This window comes from Macrotis lagotis, chromosome 1 (assembly GCF_037893015.1).
Source record: "Macrotis lagotis isolate mMagLag1 chromosome 1, bilby.v1.9.chrom.fasta, whole genome shotgun sequence".
Lineage (NCBI taxonomy): Eukaryota > Metazoa > Chordata > Mammalia > Peramelemorphia > Peramelidae > Macrotis > Macrotis lagotis.
In genome coordinates, this window is record NC_133658.1 from 824,788,231 (window position 1) to 824,807,329 (window position 19,099).

The 19,099-nt window shown below is 35.2% G+C and overlaps 1 protein-coding gene across 8 annotated transcripts in view; it reads right to left on the reverse strand.

Moving 5' to 3' along the window:
• Positions 1-19,099, reverse strand: part of LOC141508479 (RCC1 and BTB domain-containing protein 1) — a 76,549-nt gene that overhangs the window by 7,795 nt on the left and 49,655 nt on the right. For 6 of the 8 annotated variants that reach the window (XM_074217141.1, XM_074217143.1, XM_074217142.1 and 3 more), the window contains 8 exons: positions 17,367-17,525; positions 14,894-15,001; positions 14,336-14,478; positions 12,125-12,315; positions 11,186-11,312; positions 10,036-10,187; positions 9,194-9,324; positions 16-2,630 (listed from right to left, as the gene is read on the reverse strand). In XM_074217141.1, the coding sequence (XP_074073242.1) occupies positions 2,490-2,630; positions 9,194-9,324; positions 10,036-10,187; positions 11,186-11,312; positions 12,125-12,315; positions 14,336-14,478; positions 14,894-15,001; positions 17,367-17,525 (1,152 nt within the window). In that variant the 3' untranslated portion in view covers positions 16-2,489. Of the gene's footprint in view, positions 1-15; positions 2,631-9,193; positions 9,325-10,035; positions 10,188-11,185; positions 11,313-12,124; positions 12,316-14,335; positions 14,479-14,893; positions 15,002-17,366; positions 17,526-19,099 lie in introns of those variants that run through there. The other 2 variants (XM_074217145.1, XM_074217144.1) reach the window with 2 other exon arrangements.

The following is a 19,099-nucleotide window of genomic DNA, read 5'->3' on the forward strand; positions in this document are numbered from 1 at the left end:
CACTCCACACAGCTGTTGTAACTGATTGCTTTATTAACATGGCATCCTAAACATTACATCAATACAAGGCCACCTATGTACTACTTACTGTATCAAATATCGCTTCACTAAGAAATTCAAGCATACACTCAGGGCTGCTTTAAGAAATGGGAAGTCTTTGGTTTCTATTTTCAAATTAGTTGCAAAAATCAATTCCTTTATTTAAAGGGCTTTTGTTTTCTACTGAGATCAATGACAAAGATCAGTAGAAGAAGGGACACCACCACTATGGTAATATTTAAAGGGGGGAAAAGATACTTGGAGGACTCTCCAAGGACTCACCAGCCCTAATCTCTCCACACTCTCCCCTACCCTAATCCCCAATGACTCAATGATTTATTTAATGAGGCACTCAGAAATTTTGACTTTATTTTGCTTTCATTCATTTATATATAATAAATCAGAACAGTAAGAATTTTCATTCTTATTGTTCTGATTTAGTACAAGAAACCCAGGTTAACTGACGATAAACAATTTTGTTTGAAGAGCTATTGTTGGTAACAGATACTCAAATTTTTGTTTTATTTATATTGTAATCCACCAAATAGTGATATTTGTTACATACACTGCCTACTATAATACTAGCAATCAATAAATTAATGTACATTTCCCAATCTAGTAAGAAAAACCTCAATATATTGCACAGTTCATTCTTACCTAGAAATCTATGGGCTCAAGTCACTTGCAAAAAATAGCCCATATACATGGTCAAGAAAGGGAAATTATTTAACATGTCACTGAATACTAACTTTTTGGCTTCACTTTTAAAATTAACTAACAATTGCTAAAAATAGCAGCTACAACCTCATGTGAAACTACTGTTTAAGTACTTCCAAAAAAGTCTGGGGCTCCACAAAAGAGGAAAACTTTGCTTCACCTCCCTTCTCTACTCAAAAACCCCCCCTCCAATTTATCAGGAGAACAAGAGAGCTTGGTACTAACTTTGGAAACAAATTCCTGTAGAAGGTTGGAAGCAAAAAAAAAAAAATCCCTTTTTAAAGGCAATGAACAATGATATATATATGAATATATCCATTCAGCAGCTTCCTTATATAGTCTAACACTATCTAAAAGTCAAATATTTTATAATTATAACAAATGACAGAGCACCTACTGAAATAAAATACTACAATAAAAAAATAATAATCCTGAACATAGCAATAATGAGTGGGAAATCCACAGAATGTGTCCAAGTTCAAAATTTAATTTGGTAATGGCAAGAGTATTGGACCAAGAGAAAATAAATCTAGGGAAAATTAAATTAAGCCTTTCAAGACAACTTGTTCTCAAGAACTGCCTCTTCTTATCTGATGTAGTACAGAATGCTCATATTCCTAAGAGGTCTAATGTTCTTTAACTGGGGTCTAACTGTTCTTTAAACCCTGCCTGAGGCCATGCACCTACCTATATGTTTACTGAACTGAAAAAGGAAAATTAATCATTACACCCAGTAGCTAGGAAAGCAAGAGGATTTCTAAAAGTACATAAGATGTAATTATTTTCCTTTACAAGTTCACATATTTACATTTGAAATTAAAAACAATTAAGTGTAAATATGCACCACTTCAATAAGGTAAAAATGTTATCCAAAAATGGAGGGCCCTCAAGGGAGGGGGAAAAATGGTAGCCCTAGTTTATAGAGGATTTAATAATAAGACTAATTAATACTTCCTGTCTTCAAAAAAAAGTCTTCATATCAAAGTTAGTTCAAAAGTGATCATGCTTTGTATGTTTAAATCTTAAGAGCTTTTAAAATCCTTGTCATATACCTTTATAAGTTTACACTATATATATGTCTTGTAGAATACTGACTGCATAGTTTCCTTTAAGCACTTATAAGAACAAAATTTTCTTCATATACTAGACAGGGGAAACAAATATAAGATGGCATAGACACAAAAGCTTGGGCAACCCAAATTGTTCCTTCATAGTAATCCCACCGGACTCAACTCATGCAGCACCTCAACCAAAGATATGTTACTTGTTAGCCCACAGTAGTTAAATCCAGAGGTCCCATATTATTGAAAAATTCTAACATTTCCAAGCCTGGCAGCAAAGGTAAGGTAGTGTTCTGTAAACCAAACAAGTGACTTTCTAGTTCTAGACTGCTACTCTTCAGGCATGGGTATTCTTTGGAACTGAAGCAACAACTAACTTTCATCCCTTCCCAATGTTCCAGTCAAAATGTGAGATAAAGATCACCCTTTAAAAACGTGCAGGTCTGGCAACAGGAGTTGGTCAAAAGGGTAGAGAGAAAACAGTACATTCTTCATGAGTTTCTATGGAGACTTCTCTCTGGAGTAAAATACAGTTTTTTGTTTGGTTGTGTTTTTGTTTTGTTTTGTTTTATGGGGTTTTTTTTTTACCTGCAGAATTCATCAGCCTGTAGGGCATATATCAGCAATAATGCCCTAAAGAACACACACACACACAACTCACAGCCATATGCTTCAGTTCTTAAAGGCTCCACATTTACTGGCCTTAGCAATGAATTCCTTTAGTAGAGGGCCATCCATTTGCCAAAATGCTGCAGTCTGTGTAACTTCTGTCAAATGATTGACGCAAAACTTAAAGCAGAATTCTTCTAAATCCTAGACACACACAAAAATAAAAAACAAGAGGCCTTTTTATTAGCTTTAATTGAACTACTTCTCCTCCCTTACCTCCCCAAAGAAGGCCAGAAACTAATTTTAAAATAGGTAGACACACAAGGGACCAAATGCAGATGGCAGAAGAAGGGAGAGAAAATATCATATTATTTTATTCAAAAAGATGATTTGTTTGAAATAATTTGTTGAGGAAAAATTCTGTAAGAGACATCATACAGGACAAATATTTTCTCCTCAGGTAAGAATAATCAAATTGGGAAAGGTAGTCAGAGGAAAGAAATGAAGGGAGATTTTAGTTTTTACTAAGAAAGAATGTAGAAAATACATGAATGATGAAGAGAAGGTGCTTAAAAATGTACCTACCTAAATTTTGCTTTCAGGTACCCCTGAAAAGACTTTAGTTTTCTTAAACCTCAAAAAGTAAATCTCCCAGGATTATTAATTTTCAAAAAAAAAGTCAGCCCTAAAATAATTTTATCAGTAGTATGTTATAAAATGATTGTAGCTGTCAGATAAGAAATAATTACCCAGAGGAATTACTTTAGAGGAATTATTTCAAAGGAGTTTATACTTAAGGGAGGACCTAGAATTCTGAATCAGACCTCCTATTTGCATGACCTTGGGTAAAGTACCAAAATTTTTCAGTTTCCACATCTGTAAAATTATGGATTAGATTAGCTGGCCACTGAACTACTACTTCCCAATGTAGATCTAGGATACCATGACCTATAATGAGAAATCTTTCAACTTTTTTTTATATTTTTATTTCCATAAATGACAGAATCTGGGCATGCATACAAAAACAAATATATAATACACACCACAAGGCCACATCACAAACCAAATGATCACTGTATCTTCCTCAGCTAGTAATCAAAAGTTGTGATAACCTGTCACCCAAGGAACACTAAACTTGAGTTCCTTGAAGTAAAAAAGGAAAATATTTGGAATATCTCCTGGTCTTTACAGCCCTTTGATTTTTGAAGGAAGGGGAAAAATACAGAGAAATGAATTCTGAGCTGAAGAAATGACCAGTGAATATCCCTCCTTCTCCCTGAATGAGAGCCTAGCAAGCAAATACCTCAAAGGGTCACTCTGACCTAGCTGATAGGTAAAACAATACATTTACCACAGAAACCTCTCAGTAAATATAGCCTCCAAAATTAAAGTGTTGGCTATTTTTGTCCCCTACAATCTTATTTGTATTAAGCTCAGTGATGCTGAAACCAGGTTTTTCAAAACCAAATGCACTTTAGAATTATTCAAGTAATATTAGGAAGACCCTTGGATGCCAGAGTGTATATTTATAATTGTATTGTTATTGTGTTACATATTTCTTTATCATTGTACTGTTATTGTGCAGTAGAATACAAAACCAAGCAATGTGTGCTATAAGCTAGATTAAGCACTAAACTACATGATGATGCACATTCTCTAGCTATAGAAAAACAACACCAATAGATTAATACAGTAAAATAAGTAATAGTTCTGGATAAAGTAGGCATAGAGAATCATAGAGGCATACTAGAGAATTGACTTCTTTGGAGTCAGAAACTCCAGGGTTCAAGTCTAGCCTCTGCTCCATGCTGGCTGTGTGACCTTGAGCAAGTCCCTTAACTTGTAGGTGAAGGTAACACTCTAAAACCCTCTCATTGTAAGTTAGCTGCTAATCTGCATTTGTGAGCTTCTTCAAGGAAGGGAAGTTCCCTACACCACTGAAATCACAGGAGCTCATGAGAGAATAAGAATGGATGGGTGTGCATACGTGCCCTTCTATAGACTTTGGAGTTGTCTGTGGAAAGATGACAGTTGAATCCAGGGATTTGATAAGAGCACCAAAAGAGAGGTATGACATGTTGTTTGGAATCACATTCCAAGGAGAGAATGTTACCCTCCCCCACATAAATAGAAATAGGAATGGAAATAGACTCTCATAAATAGAAAGTGAGTTTCTCCAGACAGTCTTATAACCCATGGATTAAGCTCCAAATGTGGTAATTCTCCTAATTCAGTCATGACTTTTAAAGCTATTTCCCAAACTCTGTCATTTTTTTTTGAAAGATGGATTTCTTTTTTTAAATGCTAAGTCTGAGATGTATAATTTCCAATGGTAAAAAGAGAACTGAATTGCTAGTTCAGTAAAACTCCATCAACTCAAATTGCACTGATTGAGAATTCATGACTATATTAATAAAAGCTTCTCATTATTTAAAAAGAAAAAAAAGACTATCAAGCAAATTAACAGACTGAACTCTCTCAGAGATATAGCCTTGCCTATTTGATAGCATAATTTTAAATTCTTCAGCAGAGAATGAAACTATTATAAATAGATTCATAAGAACCTTTATATTTGGCAATCCTTTTTTAAGAGCCTCATTCTTGTCTGCTTTTAAAATATCAAATAGTTTTTACTAGCTTTGGTCTTTCCTGTTGCCCTTGCCTTCAATGTCCCCTGACCATTCATTTGAACTGGATTCATCTATATTCTGAAATTTAGGAGAAAAGTTTCTAGCATATATATTACAGAATCAAAAAAATCTAAACTGTAATTCCCCATAGGTTTTATTTTATTTTGGAGATTCATTATTAGGGTAATTTACACTACTGCACTTTCTTTAAGACAGAAAGTAGACTCTGCTGGTACATTTTAGAACAGCACATTGTTGTGGCAGAGACAGAACAGAACTATCACCTTTTAAGCCTGTTTGCCACTGACATATGGATGAAGTAAACATCCTTCTGGGGTATAATTTCTTCTTTGGTGGCAGGGGGAAGAGAGGATGGGGAGAGAGAGTTGAGGTGATGGTGGTGAAGAAGACAGCTCCATATTTATAAGCATCACCTCTTCCTTTAAATCTAGAAATGACTAGATTTCCCCTCTTGCCTTAAAAAAGACAACGGGGAGGGGTGGCTAGGTGGTGCAGTGGATAAAGCACCAGCCCTAGAGTCAGGAGTACCTGGGTTCAAATCCGGTTTCAAACACTTAATAATTACCTAGCTGTGTGACCTTGGGCAAGCCACTTAACCCCATTTGCCTTAAAAAACCTAAAAAAAAAAAAAAAAAGACAATAGGGCAAAGTTTACCCAAACAAGAGAGCCAGCTTTTGATAAGGCACACAATACACAAAAACTCCTGTACTTCAGAAGAAGTGTTACACCTGTAGTTCCAAGGACATGGAAACCTTGTTTATTTGGGATTGTTTTTTTAAAGTTCAGGATAAAAATTGATGCATTTTATAACCTGCCATATCATTTCTGAACATGAGGAAAAAGGAAGAAGCCATAATAGAAATATCATAATGAAGCCTTGCTTATAACTATAACACTCCAGAACATGGACTCCTTTTTACTCATGGACTACTTTATTAGCTCTTCTGATACTTTAACAAATATAAAACAGCCTCATATTGAATACCACAGTATTCAATACAAGTAGATAAAATCATTGATTCATTACACCTTAAAGTATCCAAAAGCTATATCAGATTTACTAGATAATGATTTCCTTGATGAGTTTAAGATATTGAGAAGAATGCTAAAAAGTTTTCATTTAAAATGTACTTTTGACTACAGTTTTATTCTAAATCTAAAGACAGTAAAGCAAAATTCTTCATACTATCAAATAATATGGACATTACTCTGCTTTTGCCATTTCTATAGCCTAATTTCATTTCCTAAATTACTAAAAGCATCCTGAATCATAAAAGCAAAATTCTCTTTTCTTTATTTAGAAAGCAAGACTACACAATATTTTCAGTTCTCAATGCTCAGAATAATGGCTGATGCCCAACTTAGTCCTCAATCCATTCCCCTTTACATTGAAAACCAAAGAAATTGATCATTGAGATTATTAGCATGGAAGTACCTTGGAAAGGGCTTGGAAAAAACACATGCATGGGACAACTCTGTAACATTCCTTATGTGGACAGGAATAATGGGAGTATGTTCTTGGTCTGTCAATACCTGACTGGTACGGTATTAAAGGAAGAAGTGACGCTTGTAAATATGTTAAGAGATTGTGTTTAAATGTCATAAAATAAAAGGTGAAAAACTGCACTTCTAATTCCTTCAAAAGTACCAGACATCATAATAAAAGTAAAAATATTTTCAGTCAGTGATCTCAACTTTTTTTCTGTGGGGATAAGAAGAGTCCCTTTTCATCTCCCATATATGGAAACAGTAATTCAAGATGGTCATGTGAAAACTTGTCATCTGGCTCTTTGAAAGAGCTAGGCTACCCAAGGCAAAGGCAAAAACTTTCAATACACAGATACTAAGTAAATAGAAGGAAAAAGAAAAGATCTCTGAGCAAACTCTTATGTTTTCCTTTCTATTTAAAATAAAACTTGTGGAGATATGATGGAACAGCAAAAAGAATACTGGCTCTGGACTCAGGGGACATGGATTGAAATCCCACCTGGTTCTTATTACTACCTATGAAATCTTAAACAATCATTATCACTTCCTTGGGATTCAGTTTGCTCATCTGTAATATAAAGGATTAGGCTACCTGCCCTTTGAAACTTCTTTCAGCTCTAGATATAAGATCCTATATTCCTTAAGGAACAAGTTCTTAAGCAGAAAAATAAGCAGAGATTGTTCTACTGCCTAACATACCAATAGTACAAAGAAGCTAGAGAAAGGAATGGAAGTTCTATTTCTTATATTACTATCCAGTTCATTCAACTGACTCTCACAGGCTTTAAATATATGCTTATTAGCTCCAAAATTCCTTGATCATAAAAAGCAAAAAATAAAAATAAAAAAAAAGAATGCTTGTAGATTTTACAAAGATGATTAAGTCCTGAATTTAAAGATGTTTTTTGCTTAAAATTTTCACTGGATTTGATGGTGGATGAAAGCCTACAGCATAAGAACTCACTTCAATATATCACACTGATTTTATCTGCACACATTTAATTCAAAATTATCTCATCAGGTGTTGAAAAGAGGAACAGTAGCAAAAACTATTCAGAAGTGAAAACATAAATACACTCGGATTTTTTCTTCCTGCCCTGTTAACCTTTTGATGCTCCGATCCCTTCCCCTTCAGAAAAAAATGGGGGGGGGGGTGTTTAGGATTAGGAGAGATTTGTTTTGTTCCAGCTGAGTTTATGTGAAAAGTTTTAAAATTAAGTTTTTACTGAGTCAGCAAGGGCTTCCTATACTATAACAAACACACATAATTAGCAGGTTACTTTTTGGTTTAATGACTCAAATTCTGAATGATGAATAGTGAATAAAATAAATACTACTTAATTCAGGTCAATGTGGTTTTTTTTAATGGAAAACTACTGTATTTGGTGATGGCTACACGCATTTTAGGACTTGAGAGAAAGTCAGTCATACTGAAACATCAAAATGTTTATAAAAAATACAAAAAAAAAATCAAACCTAAATATGGTAGTGTTTTGTTTTTTTTTTAGGATTTTGCAAGGCAAATGGGGTTAAGTGGCTTGCCCAAGGCCATACAGCTAGGTAATTATTAAGTGTCTGAGCCCGGATTTGAACCCAGGTAGTCCTGACTCCAGGGCCAGTGCTTTATCCACTGCGCCACCTAGCCGCCCCAATATGGTAGTGTTTTGAAAATACAGGGGACAATGTTGACAAAGATGTCAAATGTGAAATTTCTCTCCTGCTAGAGGTTTTGACCACAGCATATGGTGTCTTTAGAGTTATCCCATGCAGTTTCTTCATGGAACTCAGCACTTTACTCAAGTCAGAACTCAACTGTTTCTAAATACAATGAAGAATGGATTAATTTTGGTATTCAATGTACAGTCCTTAAGGCTTAACAAGTTTGATTTTGGGCAAGTCATTTCTGTCTCTTCTATAAAACGAGGGAGTTGACCCACATGATGTGTTAGGTTCCTTCTAGCTCTACCAATTACAAGGAAAAATAGCCAAAGAAAAGTGATTTTTTAAAAAAAATACTCATAGTCTTAACAAATGAAAAGGAAACTATTCACTCTCAAGAAACTATTCTTAGTTTTCTCTCATCCTAAATAACTAATATAATATAGAATCCTGTCTGCTACAAAGCCTAAAAAGAGACTCATAACAAATTTATTAAAAAAGACTTTAAGAAGTTATAATTAGACAGTGACAAAGTATTTTTACAGGGAAAATAACACAATGAGGGCTCATGCTCAGGGCAGGAGTGATCTAGTACAATATGCATGTTACATCACAAGCAGATCCTTGTTCTCTGTCTTTCAATTTGCTCAAGATTGACATTTTGTGTCTCAATCTACTATATAGTTACAGTGATCAAATAGGTCATTATTTGCTATTCTCTTTTTGGTTAAAAGTGAAACAGATGGAAAACATTCTAAATCAATCAATTCTAGAGAGTAAAACAAAATTATTCATGATAAAGCAAGGATGAATTTATTAGCTAGTCAGAAGCTGATGAATTTAGTTTTTCTGACCCCAAGGACTAACACAAGGCTAACCCATCATGCTTCTTAGTTCCAAACACAGCAGAAGAAGGGAAACACACACCAGTTGTCACACTAGGATCTCAGGGTTCCCTGTGAGGTTACCTCTGCATCGTATCTGACTGCGGCAGAGAGCAATGAAAAAGCATTCTCCACAGTAATCCCACACTTGATGATGTGCTGACAAATTTTTTTCAATCTATTTTCACAGTAAGATGTAGCCAAATCTAAAAGACCTAAAATGAAAGGTAGGGAGGAAGAATGGAAAGGATTAATCAAGTCCACCACAATCCATACTTCTATTTTGTTTTTTAACTGAACAGAGGAAAGTCAGCAGAACTTTTCAAAGGGCAGTTTTTTCATTATTTTATTAAACACAGAACATCTTCTGCAATCCCTTTTCATCTCTCTGCCCCAAATTGTAATTTCTCTAAAACTAGGAAACATTTTCCTCTTCCCTTTGTTTAAAAGGTTTTAGATATTCCTTTGCTAACCCTAACCTTCATAATTATCCTAAAATTGAATTAGGTATTTTTATAATGATAAAACTCTTTATATATTTATATCTATATTTAAATACATATGACCATTAGTTCAGTGTTTAACAGCATCAACAGCATCAATTTCAAAATTCTAATTTATTTTTATGTAAGGAAATGGGGTTAAAGTGGCTTGCCCCCTGGCCACACAGCTAGGTAATTATTAAGAATCTGAGGCCACATTTGAACTTAGTACTCCTGATTCCAGGGCCTGTGCTCTATCTACTGCGCCACCTAGCCACCCCCAAAACGCTTATTTAAAAAAAAAAGTTTATTTCAAAATGTAGACTCATTTAAGAATCAATAAAATTCAATTTAAGCTTTGTCAATCTCAAGGCTATAAAAAACAATACACACAACAAGTATTTATTTATCATACAGCTTAGATAGGCCAAACAGATGATATACCTATAGCATCTTCAGGTGACAAGTCAACTGTGTCCGTGTAAAGGTACTGGAGAAAGGCACGATACACTGGGTAAGAAAACTGGTCTATTTCTATCACCTCTTTCATGTCCTCATTCCAGTAAGACTGGAACATAGTTCGAAAATGTTCACACCTAAAGAAAAAAAAAGTTAACTAACCCAAAGAGGTGCGTGTATGTATGGGGAAGGAGGAGGAAAGAATCAAACACATGAAACATGGAAAGTATCTTTAAAGTCCTTCCTTTTCAATTAAGTATCTTTACTTAGCTTCACATCCCACCCAGTCAACATCCATCTTAACAATCCTGTCACTGGTCTTGTCTGTCCCTCTTTAAGGAAAGGGTACATCAAGTGATTTCCCTATGGATCAATTCATCATCCCTGTATAAGGGACCCTGGTCCTTTAAAGCCCATTTCATGTGTTGCAGAATGGCTAGAGTTGAACATACAAGTATTTCATCTGAAAAATCCAACAGTAGTAGTTTTCCAAGAAAGTAATTCTGAGGCTTTCAGACAGTTTTTCTCAGTTCATTCTCTCCAACTACCACACTGATTGAACTCTTTGCTCCCTCTTTGAAGGCTCCTAATCTAATGGAACAATGGCCTTCCCTTCTTATTCTCTTAAAACCTAAAGAACAGCCCTATAAACAGCTTTCTTCCCCAAACACAAAAACAATTCTCATTTTGTGAAGGCATAGAGAACATCACCCCACATATAAAATGTACACACAGTATCACCCTACCTCAAAGTTAGGAAAAAGTAAACTTTTATTTATAATTAGTAAAAATGGGTAAAATTCATACTGTCTCCTTCCTAAAAGAGGCATGGGGAATATAATTAGGGAAAAGTGTTGTATATGTTGTCAAATGTGGTAACTATATTGACTATTTTTGCTTAACTTTTGTTTCTTTACAAGGGAAGGATTCAGTACAGAGGTGCAGAAGGGGAAATGCTCCTGGATATTATTGTGATGTCAAAGCAAAAGGCATCGACAAAAAGTTTTTAAAGGGCTAAATTGTATTATAATATGCATTTCTGAAGGTTGGATCAAAAGAAGTCACAAACCCTGAAGTAGAAAAAAAATAATTCTGCAATACAGTTATTTACTTGCTAGAGTTCATATGATCATACCGGATTTTTAAAACAGCTTTATGAACATAAATGTATTTTCCATCCACTCGGAACTTCAGATCTGCAGTATCTGGACTATCGAATTCTTTCTTCAATGATTCTGCAACTGTTAGAAAATCTTCATGCTCTGCAGAGAATGAGCCAACCACAAAATGTATAATTATGTATAATCTTGAAAATACTTTATTTGCTGATCATTGTACAGGAACAGAACAAATCAGCACAATGGAGAGCTCCACTTGGTTCTCTAGGAGAGCTTAGACAAGCTGCCAAATTCTTTCAAATATTTTAGATAAGTATCTACAATATATTAGGTGCTTATTAATATAAGCATATAAGTTCAAATTCTGATTTTTTTATTTGAAAACATTGTGTAATTATTTCAGAACAAAACTAGGCTCTGCAACAGCCCCATGCAAATAGAGCTTAAGTCAGAAATGGTATAAAAAGGCCTTGCTCAAATGCTAAGGAACAATATTCTTCCTTCCTCATTGGTGGTTCGGACCTTCAATTCAAACCAAATGCCTATCTTGCCAAAACATAGTTGTGAATTCTTATCAGTGGCACGTACAGAACACTCCCTCTGCTTCCCAAATCTAGTTAGCTTACCAAGGCTTACTGATTCTATCTCTTCAGCCTCTTTCACATCCCTACAAACAACCTGGTTCATATTTTCCTTTCTTCCTGACCAAAATATAAATTGCAATTTTAAAAAGGTCTTTAAAGATCAGAACTCAAGGGAATAGTCCATATGATGAATAAAGCTTGTTAAATAAATTTGTTTTGTAAGGCACTCAGATGCCAAAAACAACAAAATGAACTAAACACAATTTTCATTAAGAAAAAAAGACACATGAGGATCTCAAAACTGTACAAGAGAAATCTTTAGTTAGTACTATCTCTCCATACCCCTGAAATATATTCTTGAATTTATCTCACCTACAGAGAGAAGGCGCCATGTCACAGCAGGAGTGGCAAAGCAGGCAAACACATCATCTGTGCAGGAGAAGTGGGTGAGGTGAGGAAGAATCACCGACTGACCTCGACACTGGCCCCACATATACACATGGCCACCCTGGGTCTTGGCAGCAGAGGTATGGGCAGAATGACAGGCCGCAATCTCTACCACTCTAAAGAGTTGCCAAGAGAAAACACATTACTCAATTTCCATGAAAGCCTGAAACACCATGCAAGATCACTCAAGTTCATGCCTGGAATACCTGGGTCAAAAAATAGGCCACATGCAGATAGAATTTCAAGTGTCAAATGAACCAGTGCACTGCCTAAGGAAAGAAATAGTTCTCTCCTTCTTCCCAACCCTATGTTAAGATGGTTTAAGTGAATAATAAATAGCATGTTCAATGATATTTTTAGAAATTTTGTCTAGAAGGTACAAAGGCTCCCTCCAAATGAGACATGAACCATCTTAGGAGACATAATTCTGGGACCTATATAAATACCAATAGAGCTGTGTATTCAATATAAAGCAAGTTCTTCCATCAGAGAGGTCAAACAGTTCATTTGATTGATAAGTATTGGTCAAGGTAGCTGTCTGCTTAGAGAACATCCAGTTCTTAAAAAAGAAACATGCCCACGTGCTCTAAAAATCCACCAACAATATCCAAAGATCAAAACCAAAACCATTAATTTTAAAAATGTTCATTCTAAGCAAAACCATAGAGTCAAAACCTCAAGATAGCTCAAATCCACAATGATGTAACAAAGAAGACAAAAATCTACATTAAACAAGAACTACATACTCATTTAGAGAGGTGAATAAAATTCATTGCTCAAAGTACATATTAAGATATTATATTATTTGAAGGAAAAGTCTATACTTCATTTTGAATTACCAGATGGAGGATAGCTCTTATTTTCCTTCTCTTTTGAAGGGGGGGGCACCTCAATCAAGATGTATATATTAACTTTTAATACAACAGTCACAAAAATGTCCTGCTTGAGTCTCTTTTTTAGGGTATTGTTGCTAATTAGATCACTGCAGTATATAGTGCTACTTTCTTTATTTTTATATCAATTCACATAATTTTCCTGTGTGTATTTGGATTCTTCATAGCTTGTCATTGCTTTTGATAAATTAATATTTTATCATATTCTTATACTGAAATTATTTTAGTCATTCCCATCTAATGAGAATGTTTTCCCATTAGGGATCGTGTCCAATTTTTTCCCTTTCAAAAAATAATGTCATTAAACACAGATAAATAAACTTTTTCCCTTGTTAGATATAGTTTGAACAGTGGAATCAAAGGGTCATAGGACATAAAGAGCTTTAGATCTTTTATCATATAATGCCATTATTTTTTTCCAAAGAGAAGTGTGCCAATTCGGTTCCACAAGTGGTGTTAATAACATGCCTAATTTCTTACTGCATTGGCTGGTCCTGATTTCTACCAGTTTTTTTTTTTTTTTTAGTTTTTGCAAAGCAAATGGGGTTAAGTGGCTTGCCCAAGGCCACACAGCTAGGTAATTATTAAGTGTCTGAGGCCAGAACTCAGGTACTCCTGACTCCAGGGCCAGTGCTCTATCCATTGCACCACCTAGCCGCCCCATTTCTACCATTTTTTAATGCTCTCCCCCCATATTTAACAGGTGTAAGATAGTCCTGCAAAGCTATTCTTAAATTTCTGGTTACATTTACATATAGAAATGTTTACTATATTTCTCTGACTAGAGAGGATATACAATTTTCCAATTTGTCTCTTTTTTTCGAAAAATTAGATTTCCTTAGTCTCTCTATTTTCTGTGGTTTGGATTTTAGTCTCTGAAGTTTGTTTCAAATTCATTCAAATGTCAGATTTTTTTCAATCAGAATCATGCGGGCAAACATATGAACCTAAATCGATTTTCTTTTTACTTCAGATGCTTATTATAAGGAAATATATTTCTAATACATAAGAACTTTATAAAATCCAGTGACATAGGTTGATAATTCTCAAAAAAAATTTTATAGGCACTCACATTCAAGATCATCCTCTTTTGCTCAAAGTCGAGGAGCATCCCAACAAATACATTAGTCACAAGTCCCAAATACGATACAAACAGATCAAAAGAGAAAATAACACATACCTCTAGCACACAAGCTCACAATGCACACACAGTCCAAAAACTTATTAGTTACTGCAACATTACCTTTCTTTTTCCACCATGATCTGTGCAGGGCTTAGCAGGTTACTTTTATTGCCAGTTCCCAGCTGCCCATAAGTGTTAGCTCCCCAGGCATACAGCAAGCCCTCATCTGTTAGTGCTAGCGTGTGTGCATAGCCGCAGACAATCTGCAAGTAAATTTAAAGGGTTACCATACACAGGAAAATTGAAAGGGGCAGAGAGGAAGAGGGAGAAAATTATCTACTTAAAAATTTCAGCCAGTTTATTGCAAAATATCCATCCACTATCAGAACCAAATAACCATTCCCTGGTGCTTAAAGCTAACGTATGACATCAGCCAACAAGCACTAGGGAGAAAAAAATTAGCTTTAGAACAACTGAGCTTTATAATAGGTTTTCTATCAGCCACAGCTGCTACCCTGGAATCACTGTTTGAACCTTGGGAAAATAATGTACTAAATTTAGAAGGCAAAGAATGAGAGAGCTTTTGAAAAAAATGTGATTGAATGACTCTTCTGAAAATATTTCTATTTAAAATATATCCCATGTCAATTACCCAGCTGAGATTTAAGCCATATTTACCTGAAGAACGCACACACTGTGTAAAGCTGCCACTCTACAAGGGGTCAGCTGATTGCCATTATTTCCTAGGCCTAGCTGACCATTGCCATTGTAACCCCAGCCATAAACCTTGTAGAGAAGAAAAAGACAATAGGTTTAAGTTACAGACCAAATAAATGAAAAGTAATCTATTTACATCCAAATCAGAGTTGGTTTCCCTTCCAAACATTCAAAATACTATTTCACTCCATCCTATACTGATCAGTTGATTCATTTCTAGGGAAAAGAACTCACATCTTCCTTGAAACAATTGATGGTACAGTGGAGAGTTTCAAATCTGGACTCAGTCACTTAAAAGCTATCTGACTTATCTATCTGCCTTAGTTTCTTCAACTGTAAAATGGGGATAATATCGAGAGTTCCCAAGGGTGGTTGAGAAACTTACATGAAGTATAAGTAGGCACTAATCCCCTTAGACCAGCTTCTCTAGATTTTACTCTAACTTTTCAGTTGAAGACAGTCTCTTTCTTGCTGTCACAAACAAGCCAATTTACTGTGCACAGAACCATTGTCTCCATCTTTTTTTGGGGTTTTTTTTTTTTGGTTTTTGCAGGTCACCAGGGTTAAGTGATTTGCCAAAGGTCACACAGCTAGGTAATTATTAAGTGTCTGAGGTAGGATTTAAACTTAGGACCTCCTGACCCCAGGGCCAGTACTCTATCCATTGTGTCACCTAGCTTCCCCCCCCCATCTATTTTTCAAACTTCATTTTACCCATCCTCTCCTATCATCTAAAATAGTATTTATTCAGGGTCACAGTGTAAGAAATATGAAACATTCAAAGAGTATATAAAATAAAACTTAATAGCTATAGAGATCATTATTTTTATGGGATAAAGAAGCAGCATTGAGTTTTCAGCTTTTTTTTCTAGATAGAATTACCAAACTTGAAAAAAAGTTTTTTCAGACTAAACAGTTGAAACTAAAAATCAATTCAAAAAAAAAGATCTGTAACCTTAGTTACTTCTCATACCAAATTGTGAAGCTATTGGAATTTTTTTTCACAAAAGTATTATACAAGAGCATTAGTTTTTTTTCCTGGTTATAGTCTTGTGAGCTTGGGGTTCTTGGTGAAAAAACTTACACCATATTTATCAATGCAAACTGACAGCCCCCCTGAAACTTAATTTAAGTAAGTTCCCTGGGAGCATTGAGGGTGATTTGCCTATGATCACAAAACCAATATATATCAGAGGCAGGCTTTGAATCTGGTTGTGCCCAACTCTAAGATTAGCCCACTATTCACTGTGCTAGTCTGCTTCATCCATACTGAAGTTATGAACTGATACCTGCATAATAAGCTCTTACATGTTAATTAAGTACCATCAAGAAATTATTCCATCAGGCCGAAGTATGGGCTATATCATCATAGCCAAAGCTCCCAGAATTAAAAGAGCACCACTTTAAGAAAGTCCTTCTTGATAAACTAGGAAGCTAGGGGGAACAGTAACCCAGATGATAAAGGGCCTTGAGTCTATATCATAAAAGGATTGGTTGAAGAAATGGGGAAGGGAAAAATATAACTTGAAGGACAGAAGACTCAGATATAGGGGTAGGGAAGGTGGGGGTGGAGAATCAAATATCTGATATCTCTCCTTAAAGTATCTGAAAAGCTATCATAGAATGAAATAAGAGAACTTCTCTATTTGGTCCCAGAGATTATAACTAGGGGCAATGGATGAAAGTTTGTAAGAGGCAAATTTAGGCTTAATGCAAGGAAAGACATTTTAATAATCAGAGTTGTCCCTAAGTAGAAAGGGCAGTCTTGGGAAATAGGAGGAAGAGGCACCCTAGACACCAAACTCTCTGGTTTTCTTTTGGCTATAAAATGGACCAATTGGCCAATGAAGTTCCTTCCCACACAAAATTCTGTGATTCTATAACAAGAGGTAATAAACAGAGGCATAAGTATAAAAAACAAGTAACTATTCCATTAAAATATATATGTGCTTGCATATATTTAGCTGGCTGAACATACTATGAAATTTATAAAAATAAATTAGCAATAACTGGAAAACAAAAGTGTTTTTGCAACTGTCTGCTACTTCATCTTTACTGAATACAATCAATCTTTGTTGATTGAGACATCTTAATTAAGGGATATGTTTGAACTCAGAAAAAAAAAGATTGTACAGTATTATTTAGTGATGAAGACAAGCTTCTATTAAAAAGTTTTATGTCCATTCCTCTTCCAGACATTATCCTTTTGGATTTTTCCTTAAAGGAAAAACAATTTAAACTCATTAGAATGAATATCAAGATCAAATCAAGTTAATTTCTCCCAAAACAATGCAGTGCTTCTCTCTGGGCAGTAATACTATGGCATAAGTCAGTTTTACTAACCATACGATAGGCTTAATTACATGGAAAAAGAGAGGTTTTCTCAACATATTCCTGAGAAAAACTAAAAATTTTAAAAGGTAGAAGATCTCACCTCACCATTGTCCAATACAGCCATAGAAGAGGTCTGGCCACATGCTATGCCGACAACCCTCTTTATGTGTAAACAATTTGTGACCTTCCTAGGAGTTGGTTGATTTGCTGTAGATCCAGACCCCACTTGACCGCAGTTATTGTAACCCCAAGCATAAACCTGTCCCAAGAGAAAATAAGGGGAAATAAGAGGAAGTATGGTTAGAGTCTGAGCTCTGAGAAAACATTCTAATCAGAACATTCAAACATAAGGAATTTTGTTTTAACTTAATAATGAGTAGAAAATAACTTTCAAAAAGCAGAAGCCTAGAAAGAATGGTAATTTCAAATACAAACTACTCTTTAAAATGTGCTTGAAGAAAGGAGTTCTTAGTGAACTCATCTCACTCTGAAATTTCCCTGGTGCTAGGGCTCCAAATAAGTGATCTGTTCCACCTCTATATCAAGCCCGTCCTTTGGGTGCCTTATCTCCTGAAATTACTGGCGCTGATCTGGGGTTAAATTATGCTATGTGACTATCCCCAGAAACCTCAGAACTACTCTGCACCCACCTTGGATACTAGTACTTCTAAGACTGTATAATTCCATGACTGTTATGTATTAGGAATAACTCTCAAAGTTGGATCAGACTACTCCCTGACCTCTATCTTAGGGATTCAAGTTCCAGATATATGCAACATTCCTCTTGTATTTCACCCCAATATATCCTCTGAAAGTAGAGACTGGAGAGGAGTTATCATTTGCCTGGGTAATTATCTCACAGAATGTGGCTCTGACAGATACCATAATCAAGTTAGCTCAAAATGTTTTCCTATAACCATACTACCACCCACTAAGAAAGCTCTGGCTGCGCTTTTTTAGTTTGCTTTTGAATTAAAGTTAAAAGAGATCTAGTAAAAAATACTATTTGTTATAAGGGATGGCTTTCTGGGAGGAGGAGATATAACATATATCTATATATGTGGGCTTCAGTTTTCCTCAACTGTAAAATGAGAAGCTAGATTAGATGTCTTTTATGATTCCTTCCAGCTTTAGATATATACAACCCTATAATCTAGCACCTTTAATTATAATTAGCAGAACTGTATGCTCCTGATACCCATGCACGGTCAACAGATCCAAAAGACATCTCTAACTTGTTGAGGAGAACTCCTGATGCTGAAGGACATGTGGAAGGCATGAGATATATAGCATATAACATATGGGGATATAACAACCAGAAAATAGCAATAAAAACTTTTTTCAAAATGAGATCTGAAATATATATGTATATATATATATATATATATATATATATATATATAGAGAGAGAGAGAGAGAGAGAGAGAGAGAGAGAGAGAGAGAGTGTGTGTGTGTGTGTGTGTGTGTGTGTGTGTGTGTATTGGCAGGCCAGCAAAACAAACTGAAGCACAATACCCTCTTAGTAAGAAAAAAAAAATCATGTATGTATTTGTGTATATGCCAGAAGGAGAGCTTGTGTCTTGTTCATCAACTCCCCTATCATATAAACAGACACCAAACACACTCAACATGTAAGTCCACATCTTTAGAAGGTTCTCCAATTTCAATGATTCATTTGTTATTATCTCTGATCTACACTTATGTACTACAAAAACTGACATTGTGACTTTCAAAGAATTAGTTATTTCTCTTCAAAACTGACTTTTTTCTAGTTTTAGTTAATTTTTTGTCATCCCTTGCTGCCAGACAGCAGTTACCTTTCATTGCTGTTGG